Source organism: Chiloscyllium punctatum, chromosome 37 (assembly GCF_047496795.1).
Source record: "Chiloscyllium punctatum isolate Juve2018m chromosome 37, sChiPun1.3, whole genome shotgun sequence".
Taxonomy (NCBI): Eukaryota; Metazoa; Chordata; class Chondrichthyes; order Orectolobiformes; family Hemiscylliidae; genus Chiloscyllium; species Chiloscyllium punctatum.
This window is the reverse complement of record NC_092775.1, coordinates 21,047,759-21,074,498: the sequence shown is the minus strand read 5'-3', so window position 1 is coordinate 21,074,498 and position 26,740 is coordinate 21,047,759. Positions and strand designations below refer to the sequence as shown.

At 40.2% G+C, this 26,740-nt stretch overlaps 1 protein-coding gene across 5 annotated transcripts; it reads left to right on the top strand.

The window, feature by feature from the left end:
* The first annotated feature begins 269 nt into the window (after positions 1–269).
* On the top strand, positions 270–23,228 carry gata5 (GATA binding protein 5). Of its 5 annotated transcripts, none has more exons than XM_072556430.1 (7): positions 270–288; positions 2,009–2,713; positions 7,949–8,115; positions 9,206–9,331; positions 17,627–17,714; positions 21,767–21,891; positions 22,274–23,228. In XM_072556430.1, exons 2-7 carry the CDS (start codon positions 2,185–2,187, stop codon positions 22,436–22,438), a joined length of 1,200 nt encoding a protein of 399 aa, XP_072412531.1. In that variant the 5' UTR covers positions 270–288; positions 2,009–2,184; the 3' UTR covers positions 22,439–23,228. The 5 variants fall into 5 exon arrangements, with proteins under 5 accessions (XP_072412531.1, XP_072412530.1, XP_072412532.1 ...); XM_072556429.1 differs by lacking the exon at positions 270–288 and adding an exon at positions 976–1,052; XM_072556431.1 differs by lacking the exon at positions 270–288 and adding an exon at positions 984–1,226 and having other exon boundaries at positions 21,773–21,891.
* Positions 23,229–26,740: the final 3,512 nt, after the last annotated feature.

The window sequence follows — 26,740 nt, the reverse complement described above, 5'->3', positions numbered from 1 at the left end:
ATGTCACATATATTTAGATAGATATACACGGGTTTTATATTACAAAAATGAACGAGAATTCTTACTTCAATCAAACCGGGGAGAAGTTAACAATTCCGAGAGCTCTAAATGGGTGACGGAATGATTGAATAGGAACTCTACGGACTATGAAATGCGGCCATTCTATGCTGAGGATTTACAGGGAGTGCTTGACTAGGCCGCTGGCTCTGTAAAGGCGGGTTTTCACTGTTCACTCAATCAAAGATTGAAAAATCAAATCCGCATTAAATGGGGATAAAATGAGGAATGGTAAGCAAATGTACGCTGATAATAATTTCGACATCGATAAATGAATGGCATCTATAAATTGGAAATGGACTGCCCGGTTTTATATTCTTCTTGAAAGATATCAGCGAAAAAAACATTGGGCAGACTGAGAAAATCCAACATAAGTGGAATGTTTTAATTACTAAAACGGATCCTCCGTGAGCAGACTAGCAACAAATATTTTGATCCACACCCGTTGCTTCTATTAATGATACACCTACCGATTTTTATATTTTTTTAAACAAAGACTTCTTCAAACTGCCATGGTCTTGATTAATTTTCCTTTACGTTTGCATCAAGTTTTGTTTTATTTCTATGCCCCGTGCTGCCCAGCGCCAGTGTGTCCTGGGATTACACGAACTGAAAGACCATCTTAATTTATGAAATAGATCAATTCGTGTTCATGTTTGACTGTTCATTTTAAAACTTAGCACGCGTGGTGGCTTTCATAAATAATATTCTTTTTCAAAAGCTCCATTTGGTGTGTTAGAAAAGAGCAGACGGATGACTAATGCCTTCACATTGTTAATTCTCTGGAAATGGGATTATGAAGGCCAACATTAACTGGGCGCCTGTCTCTTTAAGATCCAGTGTCCTGCTATGTAAATACAGTGGAGGAGGAGTGGGAGGAGGGCCGGCGTCACGTGATCGCCGAGCTACAATTAGTTCGAGCAATTTGCAGGGTTCAAGCGGAGAAAAAGCCAGGCAGCTTTCTGAAATAAGTCACCAATCAAGATAGGAAACAGGTCAGTCCGTGTCAGAGCCACCCGGAGCAACAGTCCCTTCACCGTTGCACACCGGTACAGACCTCCCCCGAGCAATCCTTTTTGGCCATTTCGTTTTTAAGAAAAGGTTCCTGCTAATTATTGTCTCTTCTGCCCAGCCCCTGCCCTTACGGCTGGTCGCGCTGGATCCGATTTGTAAGTATTCGCGGCCAAAGTGCTTCACAGAACTGTGAATGCGTCGGTTATAACTTTTTTTTCTCTCTGTCTCCCTTTTCCTCCCTCCTCGCCCTTATCTGTCAGGTTTAGCTTATCTCCCAGATAGAGGATAAATGCAATGCCCTCACTAAAGCGCTATTACCTTGGGGGCCAAAGGCGGTTATCCAATACCGTTTTGTGATCGCAGATAATAGAAACTAAACTCCAGCGCGCAACAAGTTTTAAAAAAAAGTATTGAACGCCTTCTGTTAAAGGTAGAGGCAATCTCTCAAGTAAGGGGGGGGGGGGAGGGGGAGGGGGTGTTCCTGACTTGACCTGGGCACAGAAACCCCTGGGATGTTCAGCCACACACGAACTGGGAGCGGGGAGTCGCTCACCTCGAGAGCCTTGTGTGTAATTTATCCCGAGCAACATTGGCGAGCGGAATATTCGGGTGGAGTGAAACTTTCTGCGTTAGGGCCAGCACCGGCGACTGAAACTGTGTCTAAAATGCTCCGTTCGTCCACGTTTTGTGGGATCGCGCAAAATGTCCAACGAATCCGAAATTTCAAGACAGGTTCCCATTCCTGAATTGGTTCAAAGGCTTTGTTAAATGAAATGACAATCGTGCTTCTCGTGTAATGTGGTTGGTGGTGTGAAGTTGCAGAGAGACGAGCAAAGTTAAACGAAACTTTCCAGCAGGTACTTCATTTCTGAATGGAATCGAAGCGAATGGCAAATGTTCTGCCAATGGCCTGTAACACATGATTTGTTTGTTTCAGGTCAATTTCTTACTGGTGGACAGAAGCGCGGATAGACGCGAATGAAAGGCGATGATCACCCTCTGGCCTCACTGAATCGTCTTGTTGATGAATAATACCGAACTGAAGAAGATTTCAGTACATTCCGAGCTCCAAACCTTTTTCGCAACGCGCCAGGGCATTCCACCGAGTAGAAAATGTACCAAGGTCTGACACTGACAGCGAATCACGGACAGCCCAGCTATCCCCATGAGGTTTCAGGCAGTTTCATACATTCGCCGACCGCCTCACCTGTCTATGTGCCGACCACCCGGGTCCCCTCCATGCTCCCCAGCATACCGTACCTGCAAAACTGCGAGTCGGCCCATCAGAGTCACCACCTGGGCAATCCCACCGGCTGGCCGCAACCGGGGACCGACAGCTCCGCGTTCAACCCCAGCAGCCCACATCCTTCCACCACCTTCTCGTACTCTCACAGCCCCCCCATGAGTCACGGCGCCGGCAGGGAGGCGGCTTACAGCAACCCCTTGGTCATCAGCGCGAGTGGCCGGGAACAGTACGGCAATGCCCTGGTCAGGTCGGTCAACGGATCCTACTCCAGCCCGTATCCCACCTACGTCGGCCCAGAGATGACTTCCACCTGGCCACCCGGGCCCTTCGAGAGCAGCATGATCCACAGTCTCCAAGCCAGGCAGGTCTCTATGTCTGGAAGGAGGTCCAGTCTGGGTAGGTCACAGACATCTCTTTTCAGGTTTGCTAGAGACCCAGGCGTTGCTGAACACGGGAACAAATCAATTTGGCAGGCGTTGGGTCGAGGGGCAGCGGGCTAGCTTTACAAACCCTCCGAGCAGAATGTAACTGTGGGGAGTAATATTGCTCCGCTTGCACCAAAGCTGAACACGGCATCTGTTTCGGGCGGGTTAAGCCATTTAGTCAGTTGTGTTGCTGCTGTGTGAGACAGTGCGGTCCATGTGTGAGTCAGGGTGAGTTTTCTTTCACTCAGGAATCATGATAATGTCAAATTGGCATGATTTGGAGGTGCCGATGTTGGACTGGTGTGTGCAAAGTTAAAAATCACACAACACCAGGTTATAGGCCAACGGGTTTGTTTGCAAGCGCTAGCTTTCGAAGCGCTGCTCCTACATCAGGTGGTTGTCAAATAGGGAGAGCATCTGGAACTCTGCAACAAGGAGTCACGATGACCTCAGGGCAGCAATGTAGGTAATAACTTGAAATTACATCAAGCAATTGATTTACCACACTCAGGGACTGTCATTTCATTCAAAAAAAGTGGGCCACATTTCGACTCATGTTGAGGAGTCTTTGTGCTCTGCTTTCTGATGTCGGTGAGCATAGAACTATCAGTCTTCCAAACCCATTACTCAATGACATGTTATTCGATAATAGCGCAAATATTTCCAATTTATGACTTCAGTTCAGATAATCCGTTATTATTAAAAGAGTGTTGGAGATTCTAGGAACCCATTTGTCTATCTAATTTGTCTGGGATGTTTCCTGAGGTCAGCAAAATGCGAAGATTCTTTATTGCAACGGACTGAACCCGATATTAATCTCTGTTCACTACATTCGGATAATGGATTGAAAGGGGGGAAACGTTTCCTTTATGCACTAAGCCTCGTTGTATTGATTGAATCTGTATTTGCTCAAATATTGATGTACAACATGGACTGCAGACAGGTATCTCGTAGGCAACCTGTTCAGCTTACAGTCAGTCGTCCCATTGAAATGCGCGCAGTAGCATTGATTTTTTAAAATTTGAAACAGCCAGCCCCTACAAATGCTGTGAATTCTCCGACAAAGCGATACTGAAAGAGTCATGATTTGGAGATGCCGGTGTTGGACTGGGATGTACAAAGTTAAAAATCACACAACACCAGGTTATAGTCCAACAGGTTTAATTGGAAGCACACTAGCTTTCGGAGCGACGCTCCTTCATCAGGTGATAGTCAGGTGATTAAACCTGTTGGACTATAACCTGGTGTTGTGTGATTTTTAACTTTATACTGAAAGAGGATGTCTTTTTTTTTGTAAAACGTGATGCAGTTGAGCAGACATGAACCGAAACGCCTTAAATTCGATTAGATTTTACGACGCGGTAGGGGAGAATTCCCACCATCCAATGTCCTGCTTTCAGTTTGCTGCAATTCCATTTTGCTCCTTCTGCAGGTCTCTTTATTTTTGCACACCCTTAATATTTTTAATTCTGTTTATTTTAAGCCAGTTGTTTTCTCACCGTCTTCTGTATATTCCAAATGAAGGACTCACGGCCTCTAGCTTTCTTTCCGGGGGGATAGGTCTAAATTTACGCTTGCAGCATTTTGAGCAGCCTCTGGGAAGAGATAGGGACTGGGGAGCTCAGTTAATTAAAAGCCCTTTTAGACCTTTATGTTTTATACCTAAGCAAGCTTTTGATTGGAACTTGTAACACACATCATGGATACGAATTAATGATGGGGCTATAAGGCCAAAACGAAAAGTTGCATCCTACTTTATTCTTGGATCTGGTATTGAGTATTTTAATTGGTAGCTTTTAACTAAGAGTATTTTAAGAGACAAGTTACATCTATTCACTCAGCTAGATTTTAATGTCTTGACTTGCACATTTAAATACAGGATCTGCTCTGAAAGCGAATCAATATTTAGGAATCAGATATTACGATTATCTTTATTGGAGTTGTCCTTATAACAAAATAACGTGGCAGCAGACGCCTGAAGAGGGTTAGCTTAGGTCTGGAGGCACCCTGCCCTTGCACATTAAAAATAACATCGATCCCTTTTATCCATTTGGGCACCTAATGGGGCGCTGAACTGTTCAAAATCGACTTGATTAGTTGGTTTCATACCTGTTTTACCCAGTCCTTATCTCAACAAATATTCAGTTTAGAAAACGCGAGACTGTAATTTATGTCATCGCTTCGAGTGCTGAACAATGGCGATTCCTTGACTCCTCCGGTCATTTTCTAACACTAAACAGTTTTGAGGATGTTTAAAGTAACATTCGAAATTTATGGTTTGCAAGCCTATTAAGCACTTTACTGGATCACATTAGCTCAGAGCAGACTCCTTAAAAAGTTAAGAAGTGCTCTGGCCCCATCTCCAAAACAATCTACAGATACAGCCCCTCATTTACTACAGATGAAGAGAGAGCGAGAGACAGTGAAATCTGATCAACCATTTGAAGTATCAAACACACTTCATTACTTGTTAGTACCCAGCGTCAACTTGAAGTGTCATAGATCAGAACTGATGGAAGGATTTCACCCGAGAGATTTTTTTAAACGATAGTAGATGAAAAAAACTAAATATAATTAATGTATTTAAGGTATTTAATATTAGCATATTTAAACGATAAACTATGATTTTTTAAAAAAACTCTATCAACACTTACAGTAACTTAGATCTTGCTAGTGACTAGTCTTGCTTTCTTTTAGTCAATATATTCTAATATGAATTTTGACTTTACGCCATCACCTGGTTCAAAAAGTATTTTACACGACCAAGTATGTTGTCAAATTCTTTAGGATCTGCCTGCAGATCTTTCAAGATTCTTATCATAGCAATGCAATGATTCCCAACACAGACCTCCAGCTACTACTAATTGGGACCTCCACACTTGCCGGCAGCTCAAAACTTATCAAGACTGGGGTTGGGAGGGGGGGGGGAGTTGTTTTCGAAGTTCTAAAATGTATACGCGTATTATTTGGATGTCGATGTTGTGCACTCACTACAGACATCGACACACACAAATCTAAACAATTTGATTCCAGTGAAATTCCTTTTGTGATCAATCTGATGTAAACTTAGCTTCTTCAGGACTATAGACAGCTTACTGTAACCGCTTCGTTTGATTTGACCATGAAAACGTTTCTCGTTCTTTGCAGAAAAAAAACAGTAAGGCGATAGAGAAGGGAAAAGCATCACAAGTTTAATACATCCTTCAAGCACACACACACACATATATATATATAGAGAGAGAGAGAGAGAGAGATGAAGGGAGTTGTTTATTACACATTTTGACATCTTGCGGGAATCAATCCAGAATGTTTGACCTGCTTTCCGTCCACAGGCTGTTATTTGTCACCCGAGTGTAATAGGTGTGATTGATAAATCGAGCAGTGGATCACAGAGCGTTCTGTAACACAAATGAGCATTCCATCAGTCTTGTGAGCCAGTCTTCTTGTCGCCACCAGTCAACATCCAAAAACACTTTGATGAAAAACGGGAAAGTTTGGCAAAGCATTAGGATTTCTATCGCCGACCTTGCTCTGAAAATACCCACAATGAAATCCTTTTTTCTCTCTCTCTCTCCTCTTAAGAGATCATTTCTGCCTTTTATGAAAAGGCATTTTTACAGGGTAGGGCAGCCATGACACGTTTGGATGCCATTTCATTTCCATCGGCAGAAAATTTATCGTTCCCAGAACCGTTCTCCCGCAACCAAAGTAACCACTTAGCACCCCCCCCCCCCCCCACCCCCCACCCCCGGCATGTTTGAACCACACGGCATACCCAGTAACTTACAGTGCGAACATCAGATATGTATCTTCGTCCCAGTCAATTATATACACTTATTATTATCCCGCATATTCAAACATTTCAAACATTCTTGCAAGGATGTTTTGCCATTTACTTGGAAAATACACTGAAAAAAGTGCATTTCAGAGATAATTATCGTTATGTCTGCTTATTGGAAGGGAAAGTCGAGACTTCTGTCTGCGATTCGCTGCCAGACGCTTGTGTTTCATTTTTTGATTCCCAGACAGGCAATAAAAGTAAAGACTTATTTCTGTTCTGGCATTTTTTTTTGAAAAAAGAATCTAAAAATGTTCAGATAGCTGGTGTTCTCCTTTTATCCCAATAACGTATAGAACCTCTAACACTAAGAATTAATTGTTCGACAATGCACTATCTGGAAAAGAGGGTAATAGAGGGACATATTCATCCATTTTTGAAATTAAAAAATCTGGTTGAATAATCGGTCATATTGACCAATGATTGATTCGTTTCCCTGCAGTCCCACCCCTCCCCCCCACCTCCAAACACACATACACAGACACAAACAAGTTTGTCCTTCTCACTCAATATAAATGGAAAGAACTTGGATGCCGCAAATCTGAAACAAAAGCAGAGGTTGCTGGAAAAGTACAGCAGGCTGTGGAGAGAAATCAGCGTTAATATTTCCGGTACCGTTAGGCTTCTACAGTTCTGAAGGTCACCCGACCCAAAACGTTAACTCTGACTTCTCTGCACAGATGCTGCCAGACCTGCTGAGTTGTTTTTTTCCAGCAACTTCTTTTTTTTTGAGTCCTTGTCACTGTTCATCCAGTGAAATATGGTTGGAAAGGAGAAATTTCTATGCTATGCAACTTATACCCAATGCAACGTATGGTAGCATGTTTTAGTTACCATCAATTTTATCACATGACCCCAGCTAACTTTGAATTTGTGGTCGAGTTGGTGAATAACCATTCTAAAATCGGTTCGCCCCAGAAATAGAAGACGTAGTGAGGACTTTGGTTTGATGGAACGCCTCAAATAGGAGGGCGAATCATATTTTGTACGATGTCCTGTGTTGAATGGTGTTAGAACTGAACCAGGTGGACTCTTTGGGCCAATGGTTAACACTGCGAGCGGATTATTCCGTGATAACCCAGAACTGAAAATTCAGGTTGGCACGGTAAAGAAATAGTTTTCCTTAAAATGTTCGAGACAACTGCCATCAGTTGCTTTCCAACTATGAAGTGAATGTAAGATAACATACTCCAGGATCAAGCAAGGTAATAAATCATGTAATTTATTAGAGGTAGAACTCATTTTTTTAAGAACACTTTTTTTTAACAGGATGCATTTTTCCCGACAGTCACAAATCTCCATTATGCAAACCAGATGTCACTGATTTTCCCTTTCACCACTCCCCCCTCAATTTTTTTTATACAATAGAGATGTTGGAAGATTTCCCCGAGGGCCGGGAGTGTGTGAATTGCGGGTCCATGTCTACTCCGCTCTGGAGACGGGATGGGACGGGCCATTATCTATGCAACGCGTGCGGATTGTATCACAAGATGAACGGGATGAACCGACCGCTCATTAAACCACAAAGGAGATTGGTAAGCAGGCCTGGTTGATCTTTGCTCGTCCAGAAGTATGCCTCAGCAGTTCAGAATGTCTCCTAAGCGCCACTCCTTTATCTGTCATAGAGCCCACTGTTTTGTCAAGTTGAACAAAGACAGGCGGCCCTTTCCACGTCGCCTCTTTTCCACCCCATATAAGGAAAACATTGAGCAAAAAAAAATTAAAGGACTTTGTTCCCGTCTGAACTCACTCGAAAGATCATTTCAACTGATTATCTTTCCGGTTAAAAACCTGTGACTTTTCCCTCTCTTTTATTGCTAGAATATGTTTATTGGTGGTCTGGAAGGCAAATCAAAGCTTCATTAACTTTGGGATGTGGGATCTGACAAGAAATTGACAATTGATGGTTAGGCTTGGGAGGGTGAGTGAACGTTCCACCACTAAATAACCAAAGGCAGTCCAGGTTCATTTATTTTCGAGATTAAATGAAATTTATGTCACATCCTGCAGAAAAAAAAATGTATTTGACTGTCTGTCTTCTATCACTATTCTGTGTGGAATGGGGCTGCAAAACAAACTCATAATTTTTATGCCTTAAATAACAACACTACATCACAATGTTGGGGGTCAACAACTTCCTTGACAAGGTCAGAGTTGTGAAGAGGCACCCTTCAGAGGCCCATTCCCCATTTTGAATAAACTACTTAGGCCTTGACAATATAAATTATTTTAGCCTTGTGCCTTTCAATAGCAAGAGGGGAACCTTGATCCTTTATCTCAGGGTGAAAATAACACACACCAGTGTGACTCAGGTCATTTTTGTTGCACAAACCATTTAAGCTTCTAATAGCAAATAGCTTGCAAATTAAAATGTAGCACTTGCAAGAAATTACGTGGTTCATTTCTCAATATGGAGTGCAATATGGCAACACAATGAGACAAGTAGTGAGGGGAGAGTCACAAACATGAAATGTTTAAGTACAGCCTTTGTGACAGCCATTCAAAATAGCTTTGCCAGTTGTTAAGTGACAACAGTCGTGCGATAGAAACTTAGATCATAATAAATAATAAATCGAGGTGACTGTAACATTATTGATAGCTTATGCAAATCTTTTGTTTTTTTAGTCATCATCGAGACGAGCTGGTTTGTGTTGCACTAACTGCCACACCTCTACAACAACCCTTTGGAGAAGGAACGCTGAAGGGGAGCCAGTGTGTAATGCTTGTGGACTCTACATGAAACTTCATGGGGTAATAATTCTTTACTTTGTTAATTAAATAGATCTGATGCTATAACACCTTGCAACTAATTAACAGCAAACTGTAAACACTTTATTAATGCTAGTGCTTCTTCCCAATAATCACCACCTCCATCAAAGGTTCTTCTTTACCTGTTATTTTCAATTGGAACAGTTAAAACTTGTTAAATAGGAACTGTAATGTCTGTCAAACCATCTTATGCTCTCCACTCAATCACAATTATAACAAAATGAAAAGATCATGTTTATTCCAATTGCAAGTTGAGTAGTTTCACCTTATGCAGTTTTGTTGAAATGTTTTCTTTGAAATATGTTATATAGAACTGAATAGACTATACACCACAGGACTTTTATCTCCTACTTCTATATATGCTTTTCAAAACTGTCCATGAATGCATCCAGGCGAAAGTGAGGACTACAAATGCTGGAGATTAGAGTCCGAGAGTATGGTGCTGGAAAAGCACAGCAGGTCAGGCAGCATCCGAGGAGCAGGAGAGTTGATGTTTCGGGCAGAAGCTCTTCATCAGGAAAGGCTGATGAAAGTCTTTTGCCCGAAACATCGATTCTCCTGCTCCTCGGATGCTCCATCAATGCATCAATCCTATTCTGCTTAACTAATCTCTGTGGAAACATATATTCATTGTTGTCTGGAGAAAGAAGGCCTTTTGAATTCCCTATTTGATTTCTCTGTGATTATCTTATATTGATGTCTTCTTGTTTTTGCTGTTGTACACAAGTGTAAACATTCCCTCTAGTACTCTATGGATATTCCACATGATTTTAGAAGATCTCTATTATTACAGACTTCACCAACACCTTTCAAAAGAAAGGAGATCTAACTTATTCATCTCTTCCTGCCGGATGAAAAATCACACTTCTGATATTGTCCTTGTAAATCATTTTTGTGTTGCACTTCTTTCATGTTTCTAAATTCTTTTTAAATATGGTGACCAAAACTGTAGGCAGTACTCCCAAAGTATCAACTACTCAAGGCTCTATGGTTCAGTGGTAAACTTGCCCATTTTTCAATTCTATCCCTCTAATAAACAAATCTTCATGTTTGTTTTACTTTGTTAATGTAATTAATAGATGAATGATTTTTAAAAAATAATAAATGAAACCTAGACTACAATCTTGCCTCTGAATCTGAGACTTTAATTTGTCTCTTTCATCAATTAACTTTCAGCAGATAATGCAAAGGTTTCTGGAAGTTGTTCCAGTAGTCATAAGAAAGCTGTAGAACTTAGTGAAGTGATTGGAGTCAAGTATAAAATTATCAAGTGTAATATAGATTGTTTCCCTGTAAAGGTCTCTTACATAAAAATTGGTTGTTACTTTGACAACCAGTTATTTAAAATTCTTCTTGACAGGTTTTCATGATTTCAGTTTCACTGGAATTTGAATTAATTTTTAAAATAAAGTTGGATTTATAGCTAAATTATAATTTATAACTAAACTATAACCACATACAAAGGGCAGCACGGTGGCTCAGTGGTTAGCATTGCTGCCTCACAGTGCCAGGGACCTAGGTTTGATTCAGCTTGAGGTGACTGGCTGTGTGGAGTTTGCACATTCTACCCATGCCTGCATGGCCTTCCTTTGGGTGGTCTGGTTTCCTTCCACAGTTCAAACATGTGCAGGTTAGGTGGACTGACCATGCTAACTTGTCCAAGGAGTCCAGAAATGTGCAGATTATGTGTGCCAGCCATGGGGAATGCAGAGTTACAGGGTAGGTGGGGTGAGTCTGGGTGGGATGCTCTTAAGAGGGTCAGTATGGACTCAATGGACCAAAAGGCTTGCTTCCACACTGTAGAGATTCTATAACAATTTATATACATCATAAGTTAAGGTGGCATGTTGGCACAGTGATTGGTTAGCATTGCTACCCCACAGTGCCAGGGACCTGGGTTTGATTCCAGCCTTGGATAACTGTCTGTGTGGAGTTTGCATGTTCTCCCCATGATTGCGTGGGTTTCTGCCAAGTCCCCTGGCCTCCTTCCAAAGATGTGCAGGTGAGGTGGATTAGCCATGGTGAATGTGGAGTTATGACAATTGGATAGATATTTGGGTCAGATGCTTGATTTGCCAAATAGCCTCATTGCATACTGTATGTATTCTATATGTACATTTCAGGAAGGCATTGTCCACTGTCCAAATAACAGACTGTTTCATCAGAGCGTGTATCCATGGCATAGGTACAAAAGTATTAGGTTGACTTGACATGTTGGCTGTAAGGTTAACACCAATGCCGTCAGAATCGAAAGTAGTTGTCATGAAACCTGATGAGAGAAGTCAGATTTCTAATTTCATTAACCTCATAGAGTACAGTAAAATATTAAGTTTTGTCCAAGGAATCTTGAATTTGTAGATGGTACCAGACTAAATGCAATAAAGTATCAATGTGTTAGAAACCAAAGGAGTTTAGACAAGTTAAGTTAAAAAGCAGAGAGGTGGTAAATAGAGTGTTAAAATGAACGTGACAAATCAGGAGATTAGGTGAAGAAAGCAAGAATGTGGATAACATAGCAATTTTTTTTTGCAACTGAGCTGGGAGATAGGTTATTAACATGCATGTTTTAATGTTTGATGGAGGTGAAGAAAACAAACAAATTGTATATCTCGGGATGTCACATATTGAAGTCATTTTAATCTGATTTCCGTGAAGAAGTATCTGAAGGACTGTGACATGTTTGATTGCCACATCAAAAGGAAATTTAAGATAAATTAAATAAGTATTGATTACCAGGTTGATTCTAGGACTTAGAAGGTTAATTTATGAGCAAACATGTTTCTATACAGATCCATTAATTTGTGGAGATCATAGAGGTCTTTCAAATTTAACTGACTATTGTAAACTTTGATAAGGCACAGAAGCACAGAGCTTAATTAATATGGACCACATTTCTAAATTAAAGCTGGCAAAGAAATAGAATTTTAGGTAGCCCGTTTGTGAGAAAGAGCTGTATGATTAGATTATCCATGGCTGAGATGAAACAAAATTCCATGGCAGATATTTTTAGAGAAGAATGAAATGAACTGATGAAATGAATTGCTTTTAGAGAAGGAAAAAGAAAATTTTAGTTTTAGGATCTTGGTAAGGAAGGCCCAATTCCTCCTTCCCTAAATAGTCATGTGTTTTGACAAAAGACAGATTTTAATAGTACAGAGATATTGATGGAGATACCGATGTTAGAAAATGTTTACTGTCTAGATTTGGTGTGGGTCGCGCAATTTAATATTTGTTTCAACCTTGTGGAACCTGTCTGATGTAATTGGATGTTTCACAGCAATCAGGTAATGAAATGAAAGAGTCAGACAGATCACATACAGAGGTGGGGAATGAAAGAACCTGCTTGCATTGATATAACAGGTTAACATTCCCTCATGATGCTTCAAATCACTTCACAAGTAATTCATTATTTTTGAAATATACTCATTCCTGTTCAGTAGTTAATCACAGTAGCCCAGTTTGCTCACAAAAGTAAGTAGACTAAATTGCCAGTTTAATGGTGAAGTGATGAATTGTAGTTGGGACCTCAGGAGAACTTTGTTGTTCTTCACAAAGTGCCATTGCAACAGATAGGCAATGCCTTGGATTAACATCATTTTTGTAAGGCAGAATAACTGACAATGCCTTCACATTTAGAAGCAGGACTTTAACCTGTAACCACTTGACTCAGAGACTGCACCTAGCTGTCTGCTGTCTGTAAAGTCTACTCGCTAAGGGATCAGATTCACTTCAAATCATTCAAGAGTTGGTCATTGGGTTTGATTTAAAACATTTTCGTTTGGAGATTCTAAACTGTTGAAAATAAACAACATAAATTTCAACATGTTTTATTTTGATTTTGAAATGAAAGTATGCATACTTAGTATGAAGTAAAAACAATGACTGCAGATGCTGGAAACCAGATTCTGGATCAGTGGTGCTGGAAGAGCACAGCAGTTCAGGCAGCATCCAAGTAGCTTCGAAATCAACATTTCGGGCAAAAGCCCTTCATCAGGAATATGCCTTTATTCCTGATGAAGGGCTTTTGCCCGAAACGTCGATTTCGAAGCTACTTGGATGCTGCCTGAACTGCTGTGCTCTTCCAGCACCACTAATCCAGAATACTTAGTATGAAGGCTATGCAGAAAATATCTCCTTCAAAATCTGAGCCATATGCTGAAATCAGAATACTTCAACATGTCATTCTTACAGCAGAATAATGTAAAGTATTAAGAAATGTTGCATTCAGTGGAATAATTAAACACAAAATAATTAACTATTAATTCCAACTAATTGGCACACATTGACCTATCTCATGGTCTTTTTAACAAGCCTATTCAAATGATTTGGAAATGAATCTATTTTATAGAGTCATAGAGTCATAGAGATGTACAGCACGGAAATACCCTTCAGTCCAACTTGTCCATGCCAACCAGATATCCTAACCTAATCTAGCCCCATTGCCAGCACTTGGCCAATATCCTTCCAGACCCTTCCTATTCATATACCCATCCAGATGCCTTTTAAATGCTGTAATTGTTCCAGCCTCCACCACTTCCTCAGGCAGCTCATTCCATACACGCACCACCCTCTGCATAACAAAGTTGCCCATTAGGTTCCTTTTATATCTTTCCCCTCTCACCCTAAACCTATGCCTTCTAGTTCTGAACACCTTGCCTGAACACCCTGTCATTGCCCCTCATGATTTTATAAACCTCTATAAGGTCACCCCTCAGCCTCCAATGCTCCCAGGAAAACATCCCCAGCCTATTCAGCCTCTCCCAGTAGCTCAAATCTTCTAACCCTGGCAACATCCTTGTAAATCTTTTCTGAACCTTTCCGAGTTTCACAACATCCAATAGGAAGGAGACCAGGATTGCACACAATATCCCAAAAGTGGCCTAACCAATGTCCTGTACAGCTGCAACATCACCTCCCAACTCCTGTACTCAATACTCCGGCCAATAAAGGAAAGTATACCAAACACCTTCTTCACTATCCTATCTACCTGAGACTCTACTTTCAAGGAGCTATGAACCTGCACTCCAAGGTCTCTTTGTTCAGTGACACTACCCAAGACCTTCCCGTAAAGTGTATGAGTCCTGCTCTGATTTGCTTTCCCAAAATGCAGCACTTCGCATTTATCTGCATTAAACTCCAGCTGCCATTTCTCAGCCCATTGGCCCATCTGATTAAGATCCTGTTGTAATCTGAGGTAACTTTCTATGCTGTCCACTACACCTCCAATTTTGGTGTCATCAGCAAACTTACTAACTATACCTCCTATGTTCACATCCAAATCATTTATATAAATGACAAAAAGTAGTGGACCCAGCACTGATCCTTGTGGCATACCATTGGTCACAGGGCTCCAGCCTGAAAAGCAACCCTCCACCACCACCCTCTCCTACCTTCAAGCCAGTTCTGTATCCAAATGGCTAGTTCTCTCTGTATTCCATGAGATCTAACCTTGCTAACCAGTCACCCACGGGGAACCTTGTCGAACGCCTTACTGAAGTCCATATAGATCACTTCCACCACTCTGCCATTATCATTCCTCTTTGTTATTTCTTCAAAAGGCAGAGTCAAGTTCATGAGACATAATTTCCCACACACAAAGCCATGCTGACTATCCCTTGCCTTTCCAAATACATGTAAATCTTGTCCCTCAGGATTCCTTCCAACAACTTGCCCACTACCAATGTCTGGCTCATTTGTCTATAGTTCCCTGGCTTGTCCTTACCATCCTTCTTAAATAGTGGCACCACATTAGCCAACCTCCAGTCTTCCAGCACCTCACCTGTGACAATCGATGACACAAATAATCTCGGCAAGGGGTCTAGCAATCACGTCCCTAGCTTCCAACAGAGTTCTAGGGTACACCTGATCAGATCCTGGGCATTTATCACTGGGGAAGACACAAGCAATCTCCCAGAGGTAACAGTGGCTGAAGGACCTGAACTGAAGGGAATTTATATTTGCCAGGAATTGGTGTTGGAGAGACTGTTAGGTCTGAAGGTTGATAAGTCCCCGGGGCCTGATGGTCTACATTCCAGGGTACTGAAGGAGGTGGCTCGGGAAATCGTGGAGACGCTGGTGATTATTTTCCAGAGTTCGATAGATTCAGGATCAGTTCCTACGGTTTGGAGGGTGGCTAATGTTGTACCACATTTTAAGAAAGGAGCGAGAGAGAAAGCAGGAAATTATAGACCAGTTAGTCTGACCTCAGTGGTGGGAAAGATGCTGGAGTCAATTATAAAGGATGAAATTATGACACATCTGTATAGCGTTAGCAGGATAGGTCAGAGTCAGCATGGATTTATGAAGGGGAAATCATGCTTGACTAATTTTCTGGAAGTGTTTGAGGATGTAACTCTGAAGATGGACAAGGGAGATCCAATAGATGTAGTGTACCTGGACCTCCAGAAAGCCTTTGATAAAGTCCCACATAGGAGGTTAGTGAGCAAAATTAGGGCACATGGTACTGGGGGCAAAGTACTGACTTGGATTGAAAATTGGTTGGCTGACAGGAAACAAAGAGTGGTGATAAATGGCTCCATTTCAGAATGGCAGGTGGTGACCAGTGGGGTACTGCAGGGATCAATTCTGGGACCACAGCTTTTTACAATATATATTAAAGATATAGAAGATGGTATTAATAGTAACATTAGCAAATTTGCTGATGATACAAAGCTGGGTGGCAAGGTGAAATGTGAGGAGGATGTTAGGAGATTACAGGGTGACCTGGACAAGTTAGGTGAGTGGGCAGATGCATGGCAGATGCAGTTTAATGTGGATAAATGTATGGTTATCGACTTTGGTGGCAAGAACAGGAAGGCAGATTACTACCTAAATGGAGTCAAGTTAGGTAAAGGGGCAGTACAAAGAGATCTGGGTGTTCTTGTACACCAGTCAATGAAGGCAAGTGTGCAGTACAGCAGGTAGTGAAGAAAGCTAATAGCATGCTGGCCTTCATAACAAAACGGATTGAGTATAGAAGCAAAGAAGTTCTTCTGCAGCTGTACAGGGCCCTGGTGAGACCGCACCTGGAATATTGTGTGCAGTTCTGGTCTCCAAATTTGAGGAAAGACATTCTGGCTATTGAGGGAGTGCAACGTAGGTTCACGAGGTCAGTTCCTGGAATGGCAGGACTGTCTTATGTTGAAAGATTGGAGCGACTGGGCTTGTATACCCTTGAGTTTAGAAGAGTGAGAGGGCATCTGATTGAGACGTATAAGATTATTAAAGGATTGGACACTCTGGAGGCAGGAAACATGTTTCCGCTGATGGGTGAGTCCCAAACCAGAGGACACAGCTTAAAAATAAGGAGTAGGCCATTTCGGACAGAGATGAGGAGAAATTCCTTCACTCAGAGAGTGGTGAGTGTGTGGAATGTTCTGCCCCAGAGGGCAGTGGAGGCCCAGTCTCTGGATTCGTTTAAGAAAGAGTTGGATTGAGCTCTCAAGGATAGTGGAATTAAGGGTTATGGAGATAAGGCAGGAACAGGATACTGATTGAGGATGATCAGCCATGATCATAATGAATGATGGTGCAGGCTCAAAGGGCAGTATGGCCTACCTATTGTCTGTTGTCTATTATCCACTTTTATGCGTTTCAAGACATCCAGCACCTCCTCCTCTGTAATGTGGACATTTTTCAAGATATCACCATTTATTTCCCCACTTTCTATATCTTCTATGTCCTTCTCCACAGTATTTTCATCTGTTAGAGCTGCTGATCTTCTTGATGTATTTTATCCGACTTAAGTTATACAAAATGGTAACAAACAGCTCCTCATAGCTTTGTTATGTCAATACTATTGGTTACGACACTCAAGTGACTGGAGGAGTGATTATCTATAAATATCATAGGTTGACGTGTAGTCACAGTTGTTGCATTTTGTTGCATTGAAGGGGTGTTTACCATAGATGTTCATACCCAGCTACATAGAATTTTCAGCACTGTAGAGCACCTTGGAATTTAATGAAACATATATTGACCTTTTAACACATTTTGAATGCAAAGCAATTACCTTTAGTAGCTTAATACTGTGACACTTGTAGCTCATCAGATTGATAGTGAAGTTAAAGCTCACGAACATCCTGCCATCTTCAGGGCACAAAAGAGAACAAGTTACAAGTGATCTGGGGTTTGAGCAGGTTCCACAGAAACTGTACCAAAAGCATAATGTGTCTAGTATTAATTTGAATTCATGTTGAACTTATGGCAACATGCAAAGCGATACCCTATCGTGTTATATGGGATTGGAGTTAGTTATATTGTGTTCATATTTTGCAGGTACCACGCCCGCTGGCCATGAAAAAAGAAAGCATCCAGACAAGGAAAAGAAAACCTAAGAACGTTACCAAATCCAAGGGTTCCTCAGGTATAAGGCTGACTTGTGCTTCTACTTTTTATCATTTCTCTGTGGTATCCCATCACTCTTTCGCCAAGAGAAGGTGAAAACTTACATTGCCAGGCCAGTGGTGCTGGATGGTAGGAGCTGCATGCATGAATGTCTTGCTTTCTACAGACATGTAATTGATAGTATCAGAAAATTATCTTTGCAATGGTTGGTGAATATGTTGATGGTCCAAAACTGTGCTGCTCTCGGTCTTTAGCCAGACTTAACCCTATCCGAAAGTATTCATTCATAATTGTTAAAATTTGAGATTCTTCTTGCGTTTTCAGGCTGTATTCTCTTTGTTCAATAGTCACACAGTAAAGGTCACAGCCTTTCACATTAATCATACCTCTAACCTTAAATGTGTGCAAAGCAGTAGAATCATTTTTTTCCAAGCCCCCCATTATCATCTTAGGTTATACCATAGTGAGAAATGGCAGAAACAATATGTAATCAATCTGACATGTGTTGAAAAGGTTTGTTCGGATTGGGTAGTTTAGATTAAACAAAGCAAAACACACTGTGTGAAATATTTAAGTTGATGTTTGAGTATATCACATAGAATATTTTTGAATGGGGAAGTATGATATAAAACATCCAGAAAGGGGGTCAGTACAGACGATGACTCAAGAAAAACGAATTAAATCCCTTACCAAACCAAGAATGGGTATTTTCATATTTTTTGATATCACAAGAGAGATACTCCCAAGTGATATAGAGGAAGCAGATCTATTATGAGGCCCTATGCACATCATTAGAAATTACATTTGTTTTTGATAAATTCTATGATGTACAGAGGAACCTCAATTATCCGAAGCTCATAGGAGGGGGGAGTATTTTGTTCAGTTAATCGAATTCCGGATAATCGAATGCCAGATAACATAGTTTAGCCAAGCATCGGGACCTTGCGATCTTGCCAGATAATCCGATATTTGGATAATCAAATGCTGGAATATTGAGGTTCCTCTGTAAACACTCTTACCAATATGCCCCAGCTATAAGTTAGGATTGTGTAAATGGTATGCCAATCCCAAAGGCCGAACTGAAACTGTACGCCATTCATACTCTTGCTTTTTCCCATTTCTTCACACAATCACAAATTGTAATGTAACATGCCAGGGATATGCAAGGGAAGCACCTAGAATCCATACGTTGTGGAAAGAGGCTTATTCAGCTCATAAGATCTGCACCGATCCTCTGAAGAGCATCCTACCCAGATCCAGACCCCTACCCTATCCCCCGAAATTCTGCATTTTCCCATGGCCATTCCACCTAAATGAGGGCATGCGTAGGAAACCCACACAGACACAGGGAGAATGTGCAAACTGCACACAGACAGTTGCCTGAGGATGGAATCGAATCTGAGTTCCTGACACTGAGAGGCAGCAATGCTAACCATTGAGCCAGCATGCGGCCCTTGAGATTCAGCAGTGGTGGATTGTTTTCATTGATACACAGCTAAAAGCTGACAATGTGGCAGAATAGGAGAGCTATGAAAGAGCATTCTGGGGAAACAAGGAATCTCTGCATCATAGCTGCAAGCTACCTGCTCAACCCCATTGTCATTGTATAGGACTTTTTTATTTGTTCATGACATGTTTCTGGTGCAGGCTAGCCTGGCATTTATTTTCCATTCCTTGTTGCACTTCAGAAAGGGGCGGTGAGCTGCTGTCATCTTGAACTACTATAGTCACATGGTGTAGATAACCCCCCACAATGTTGTTAGGGAGAGAGTTCAAGGATTTTGATCCAGTAGTATTGAAGGATGGTATGTTTATCGGAGGCAATCTTACAGGCAGGTGGTGGTATTCCTTTATTCTTCTGAATGCTTTGCAGGTCTGGAATATGCTAAGGAACATTGGCGAGTTGTTGCAATTATAAAAAAGTTGCATACTGCTGCCATGATTGCCAGCCAAGGGTGTTGCTTTGTCCCAGACAGTGTGAAACATCTTGAGTGTCGTTGGAACTGCAATGGCCAAAGCAAGTGGATAATATTCTATCACACTCCTGACTTGTGCCTTGTTGATGGCTAACAGTTTCTGAGAAGTCAGGAATAGAGTTACTTACTGCAAGATTCTCAGCCTCTGATCTGCTCCTGTAGCCACAGTATTTATTCAGTGAGTCTAGTTCAGTTTCTGGTCAATGACAGCTCCCAGGTTGTTCAGATTGAGAGCACAAAGGTGATACAGGTGTTTTTCAAAATTAAATTTCCCTTGTAAATATTCACTTTCCATTAATTTTACTGTATTGATGAGAGCGTCATTGTTATTTGTTGAGACTAACATGATCAGAGAAGTACAGACACACCTCATGGCTACATCAGAGATAGGACATTTCCTTTATTGTGGAAGAAACAATGGATTTTTTTTTGTACATTCCCTGATGAATGTTCATGTTATTGTTCGGTGTTGTACTTATCATTCTATGGGACATGTGGGAACCTGCAGGCCCAGGTGACCTTCTCATTTTGTTTTTTAAAAATTAACAATTTAACCAGATATTTCCTAATCATCCTGTTTAGAGATGTTACGTCACACTCTGGAGCAGGTGGGACTTGAATCCAGGCCTCCTGTTCTTAGGGACACTAATACTCTGCCAAACAAGCCTCTCTCTTCTATATTGTTCATGATTGTCAAAGATCATGGACAGCTAGGACAATGTAAATGGCATGGGTGGACACAAAGCCTTGTGAGGACTCTGCCAGCCAACACCTTGGATACTCATATTGTCAGGGGTCTTTTATTCCCTTCTTGACTGCCCCTGCCACAATCAGGATACCATACCCATCTTATTTCACTCACCCATCTTTTGTCTTCCTCTGGTTCCCTCATCTACTCCTCCGTAAAGTCAACCTCACATCACAGTCTCCCATTTTTTCACACTGACTCAACTTCTGCAGTCCAAGGAAGAATAATTTCGTCAGTACCCCCCCTCTCTTTTTCCTGTAGAGTGAATGAAAACTGCTGACCTTACACACAACTACAAAAAGCCACCTTTAAGTGACCATGAACAGATGCCACCTTATCCTGATGGTAAGACATAATTGAAAAACTAGTTTGACACAAATGACTGTTTGTAAAATGTTAACCCAGAGGCTAGGATGAGGCTTAGCGCACCAATGAACTTACCTTCACAGCTCTCAACCCACGTTCAGAAAATAGAGATATCCCACCTCATTAGGCTACCCCACACACCGATTCTCCACTACTCAGACTCCGTAAATGCCCAGCCTCCCCCACCCTATAATTAAATAATTGCAAATATTTTTGAGGAGACTTTGAGGTCTGGTTTCATAGTCAGATGAATCATTCATTCTTGTATGAGGACATGAGTAAAATATTTTTCCTTGCTGAAGACGGTGAGAATGTTTAACAATACAATCAAACATGATGTAGAATTAATTTAGAAATCTCAGTAGGGTAGTGCTATGACCATTATATTACTGCTTCTGGGAACATTTTACATCCTTTCTGATTTATTATTGCATTGCCAGATTGACTTCTTTGCTGGCAGTTCTGCAACTTCAGTCAACAAGTTATGCAGCTAAGCCACAGTTGAGCACATAATCTATGTGCTCAACTGTAGGCTTTAGTGCAGTTACTGATAGGAGTGCTGAATTGTTGGAATTACTATCTTCCCTAGTGCTATTTGAATAAGAGCATGGACTTCCAAGATTCGTGCTTCAACTGACGCCACCTAGTTAATCATTTATCTAATATGCTGCTCGTCAGGTTTTTCTATATGCAAAATTGGTTGCTTGCAAATTCTTCAAAAATATCTTACAGGAAGGAAAAATCTTTACTGTAGTGGATGAAAACAGTCAGACATGATGTAAAACAGACTGCCAATCTACTGTCATTTTGCACAACAAGCATTTCCAATTTGGTTACTTCATAATTTACTTCAGAAGCTGCGATAGTTCTGTCTGCATTAATTGAAAGAATGTCTCAATAATCAAATATGAGTTAATTATCTTTGATATAAGTCACGCTGATAATAAGTTGAATTAATTCCCAAATTCTGTTTTCTTCAAGGGACAGCTTCAGGAACCAATTCCCCATCTTCTATGTCAAACTCTGAAAATGCATCAACTATCAAAACTGAATCTGATCTGGCCTCATCTCCATATGCAGGTCAAACAGTTGTGTCTGTTTCTCAGGTAATGTAATGAGGAAATGTAATTTCCTTTGGTATGAAATGTAATCAAGCATGTAACCTAAGAATGCAATTACATAAAGTAGGTGGATTGATTATTTAGTAGCTGGATGAAAATAAACAATTATTAAGTGTTTGTATGTGATTGAAAAATTCTTAAATGCAGTTACTGAATTTTATTTCATTAATGGATTTATTTTAAATGAGAGAAGTATTATTATCTTCGTGATTATATAATAATGTTTTGCAGTTATATGAAAAGATGGATTTATATTTCAAAGTTGAAAGCACAAAACTTAGTTGGAAAGGAATAAATATATATATGGTATAGTAAATTATTCCTTGCATCATTACTGGAACAAGTTTAATGATTCTTATTTCTGTAGGCTCCACCCACAGCTATGTTAAGTCGAGAAGACTTGAACCGTGGTCCTTCACAGTTGAAATATGTACCTGAAGATTATTCTTATACCTCAGCCACTGCGATCCCACAGACTGGAGTTAATGTTCCACTCAGACAAGACTCTTGGTGTGCTTTGGCACTGGCATAAAGTATGATCTTACAAATTTTCTACTTTATCGTTTGGAAGACCCAGATACCTGAAGGAGTTGAAAGAAGTAACTTGAACCCACGTATTTGTATTGCATATTTCTAATTGGTGAAATGTCACAAAAACCTCACATACCTGACCATCCCTACAGACACACTTGATTCCGGATGTAGGTACAAGCTTTATTGTGAATCAGTAATTTTCGACATCCCTGGCAACAAGCGATCAAGTGAAACGTATGCTGTTCATCTCAAATGTGAATGAAATCAAAACCATTCTTTCAAAGTGCTTCTTGGAACTATTTGTGAGTGCAATTAATTTCATTAGGTCAGCAGTAATGACTGATCCTGTTAGGCTGAATAACTTAATAATTTAAAGGGAAAGTGTGAACAGAAATTATTGTATGTTTTGTTGAAATATTAGTTCTTTCGATGGACAGATATTTCACTTCTGCTTTGAATATTTTAATGTTATACTAAAAAAACATTCAGTTCCTTTTTTGTAATTAAACTGTTAAAATATTTTGCCTCTTTAAAACCAGATGAAGCAATTCGTCTATAATCTATAAATATATATTAAATTCAAGGCTTCCAATCTCTACACAGAAATATACAAAGATTTGTTAATCGGGTAAAAAAGATTGAACAGCATTTGACATGTATATTATGTTGTAGAAAGGTTGTGTTAACAATACTAATGTTTTGCATATCCAAAAAAATACACAAGCTGTAACTACCTTTGAGACACTGTTTTAAAATGTGTTGTGAATAAAAGTGTAACCATGACAGAATTTTTCTACCAATTATTATCGAAGAGCTAAACTATGAACCACACACTTATTATTGATTCATGAGTATTTAAGTTGAGCTATCTTGAAGTGCAACTGAGAATTCACTCTGTAAACTGTAGACAATATCTCAATTAGTACACAAGATGACTCAAAGTAAGCTAAGACAGGTAATTTCCATTCTTAATCATTTACATTAAAAGTGCTTAATTATGTGATTCTTATTTCATGACTAATGGTTTATTCTGAATGTTTATTAGCCAATTGAAAATTGCACAAACAAATGTTTTTGCCATTACATCAACGGCAAATATTCCAATATTGTTTGGACAAATAACGAAGAACAAAGATCAGGACAGCACAGGAGCAAAACCCTTCACTCCACTAAGACTGCATGAACACATGATGCCTTTCTAAAATAAAAACCTCCTGTCTCTATATGGTAATATCCCTCTAATCCCTGCCTATTCATATATCTGTCAAGATATCGCTTAAACGTTGCTATTGTATCTGCTTCCACTGCTACCCTCTGGCAGCACATCCCAGGCACTTACCACTCTCTGTGTAAGAGATTTCCTCTCACATCTCCCTTAAACTTAGCCCCTTTTATCTTTAGCCCATGTTCCCTGCTAATTGACATTTCTACCTCGGAAAAAGATTCCAACAATCCATTCTATCCGTGCCTCTCAATTTTGTAAACTTCTATCAGGTTGGCCCTCATCCTTTGATATTATGTGAAAACAAACCAAGTTTGTCCAATTTCTCCCCATAGCTAGGCAACATCCTGGTAAAACATTTCCACACTCTCTCTCACAGCCTCCACCTCCGTTCTGTATTGTGGCAACTAGAACTCGACATAACTCTACATAACATTCCAAATCTAGCTTAATTAAAGTTCTATACAGCTGCAACACGACTTGCTAATTTTTATACTCTATCCCCTGACCGATAAAGGCAAGCAAACCTTCTTGACTATCTTATTCAGTTGTGTTGCAACTTCCAAAAACCTATAGACCTATAAACCCAGATGTTTTGGTATGTGGATGCTATAAAGGGTGCTGCCATTTATACTTCCCTCCTGCGTTGGATTTTCCAAAATGCATCACTTTGCATTTGTCCAGATTAAACACTTTCTATCATTTCTCTGCTCAAGTCTCAAACAAATCTATATCCTGCTGTATCCTTTGGCAATCCTCCTTTCTATCTGGAGCTCTCCCAGTCTTTGTGTCATCCACAAATGTACTATTCAGGCCACGACCATTCTCCTCCAAATCATTTATGTATCTTATAAACATCAGGATCCCAGCACTGATCACTGTAGAACACCATTGGTCACAGATCTCCAGTCAGAAAACACATTTTCACTTCTACTCTCTCTCTTCTATAAGTCGGTTTGGTATCCATCTTTCCAGCTCACCAGATCCCAACAACTGCTGCTAATAAAATAAGATTCTATAGAAATCAGTAGAATTGTTTTCCAAACAATTTTCCAGAAATACCGAAATGTGGAAATAACTCACTATTAACCTAAAATGACATGATAATGAAGTATTGAGTTAAATATGGATTCTCTTGGGTGGTAAATGATATGGCAACTGTTTTTTAAAGATGCAAAATATGGTGCCTAATTGTGACCATAATAAATTTAAACCATATGATAAAACTAACTGCAAAGAACTAAAAAGAATGATCGGTTTTAGAAAACATATAACTGAAGTGATTTGAGTATCAAAATATGCCTCCTGTTATTGATCTTCAATTTACTGTCTGTATCACACATTTTTATACATTTTATTTTAGTAGAGTATTGTGCACATTTCAAAAGTCTAATTAGTTGATGATTGATATGGACAAGGAAATTATTATTTTCAGTTCTTTGCTGTCAAATGTTTCATCCTTGTAAGGCTAATAATAAATACAGATAATTATTGGACTCCACTGATGCTACATGTTATTTATATGCTTTACTCATTTTTCCATAATCCAAGAGATAAATATTCTTTTAAAGAAAAGGTCAACTAATTTCCACCTTACTAAATATCTCTAAAACAGTACTTAAATACTTAAATATTAGATAATAGCAAATCAGATTTTACTCTTTTTTTTCTGAAACTCACTTATTAATCATCTGTTCAATCCTATTTTATGTCTGAATAAATATATGACCCCTCCACCCCACCAACCCCCGAGCTTTCTCCTTGGCCTGGCCAACCAATCCATGAAGATAATAACTCTGGATGACCGACTGTGTCCCAAGGTCTGATCTGTATCTCAGTTGTCCATAGAAGTGGAGCACACAATATGCTCGAGGCCTTCTACAACTGATGGGCACTGCACTGGGCCTAAGTGTATCGTCAACATTGGATTAATAGAGTGATTCCAATTAATATGTCTCCTTTCCTTTGTACAACTTCACAACATTTTTAGCCATTCTAAAAGTGGGTATCTTTTTTGATTTCTTTGGGGGTGATGACATGTGAACACCCCAGTGTGCTTTTATAAGACTGTAAGATATAGGAGTCTCTCAGGCGTTCTCCCATCATTTGATCATGGCTGATATGCTTCCAATCTCCATTCTCTTACTGTCTGTCTCGGTCTTCAATATACTCAATGACCTCCACAATCTTCTGTGCCAATGGGTTCCACAGATTCACCATGCTCTGGCTGAAGAAACTCCTCCTCATTTTGAGGTCTCTCCTACTAGTGGAAACATCTTCTCCATATTCACTCCATTCAGACCTTTCAGTGCTCTATAAATTTCAATGTGATTCACCCTCATCCTTTGAAACTCAGAGTCCTCAACTGCTCCTTATAACAAGCCAGGATCATTCTTGAGAAACTTCTCTGCGCTCCCTCCAAGGCCAGCACCTCCATCCTTAAATACAAGGCTCAGATTGCACTCATGGCTAAATTAAATAAAACATTCCCACCTCAGTCCTTCCTTATCGCTATTTTTTTCTTTAGCTGAATCCATGTTAATTTCCTGCTCCATATTATTGTGAGTGATCAGCAGGCCTATTTGCTTCCAAACTTACCTCAGGTAAGGTTTTGAAGATTTTATGCCCTAGCTTATACAAATGTGTTAAAGTTGACATGTAGTCCTTTGGCCAAAAGTCCAATAAGTAGCCAATCATGTAAGAAATACAAGGTATGACCTAGTGGTATTATCACTGAATTGTTAATCCATATAATGTCGGGAGTGGCACAGTGGCTCAGTGGTTAACACTGTTGCCTCACAGCGCCAGGGTCTCGAGTTTGATTCCAACCTTGAGCAACTGTGTGTGGAGTTTGCATGTTCTCCCCATGCCTGCGTGGGTTTCCTCCGGTTTCTTCCCACAGTCCAAAGATGTGCAGGTTAGGTGAATTGAACATGCTAAATTGACCATAGTGTTCAGGGATGTGTAAGTTATGTACATTAGTTAGGGCTAAATAATGAGTAATAGGGTAGGGAAATGGGTCTGGTTGGGTTACACTTCGGAGGGTTGATGTGGACTTTTTGGGCCGAAGGGTCTGTA

Coding starts and splice junctions, on each gene's coding strand:
- gata5 (XM_072556430.1), top strand. CDS start 2,185: ATGTACCAAGGTCTGACACTGACAGCGAATCACGGACAGCCCAGCTAT. Junction 9,332..17,626: donor TCTACATGAAACTTCATGGG/GTAATAATTCTT, acceptor CATATTTTGCAG/GTACCACGCCCGCTGGCCAT. Junction 21,892..22,273: donor CAGTTGTGTCTGTTTCTCAG/GTAATGTAATGA, acceptor TTATTTCTGTAG/GCTCCACCCACAGCTATGTT.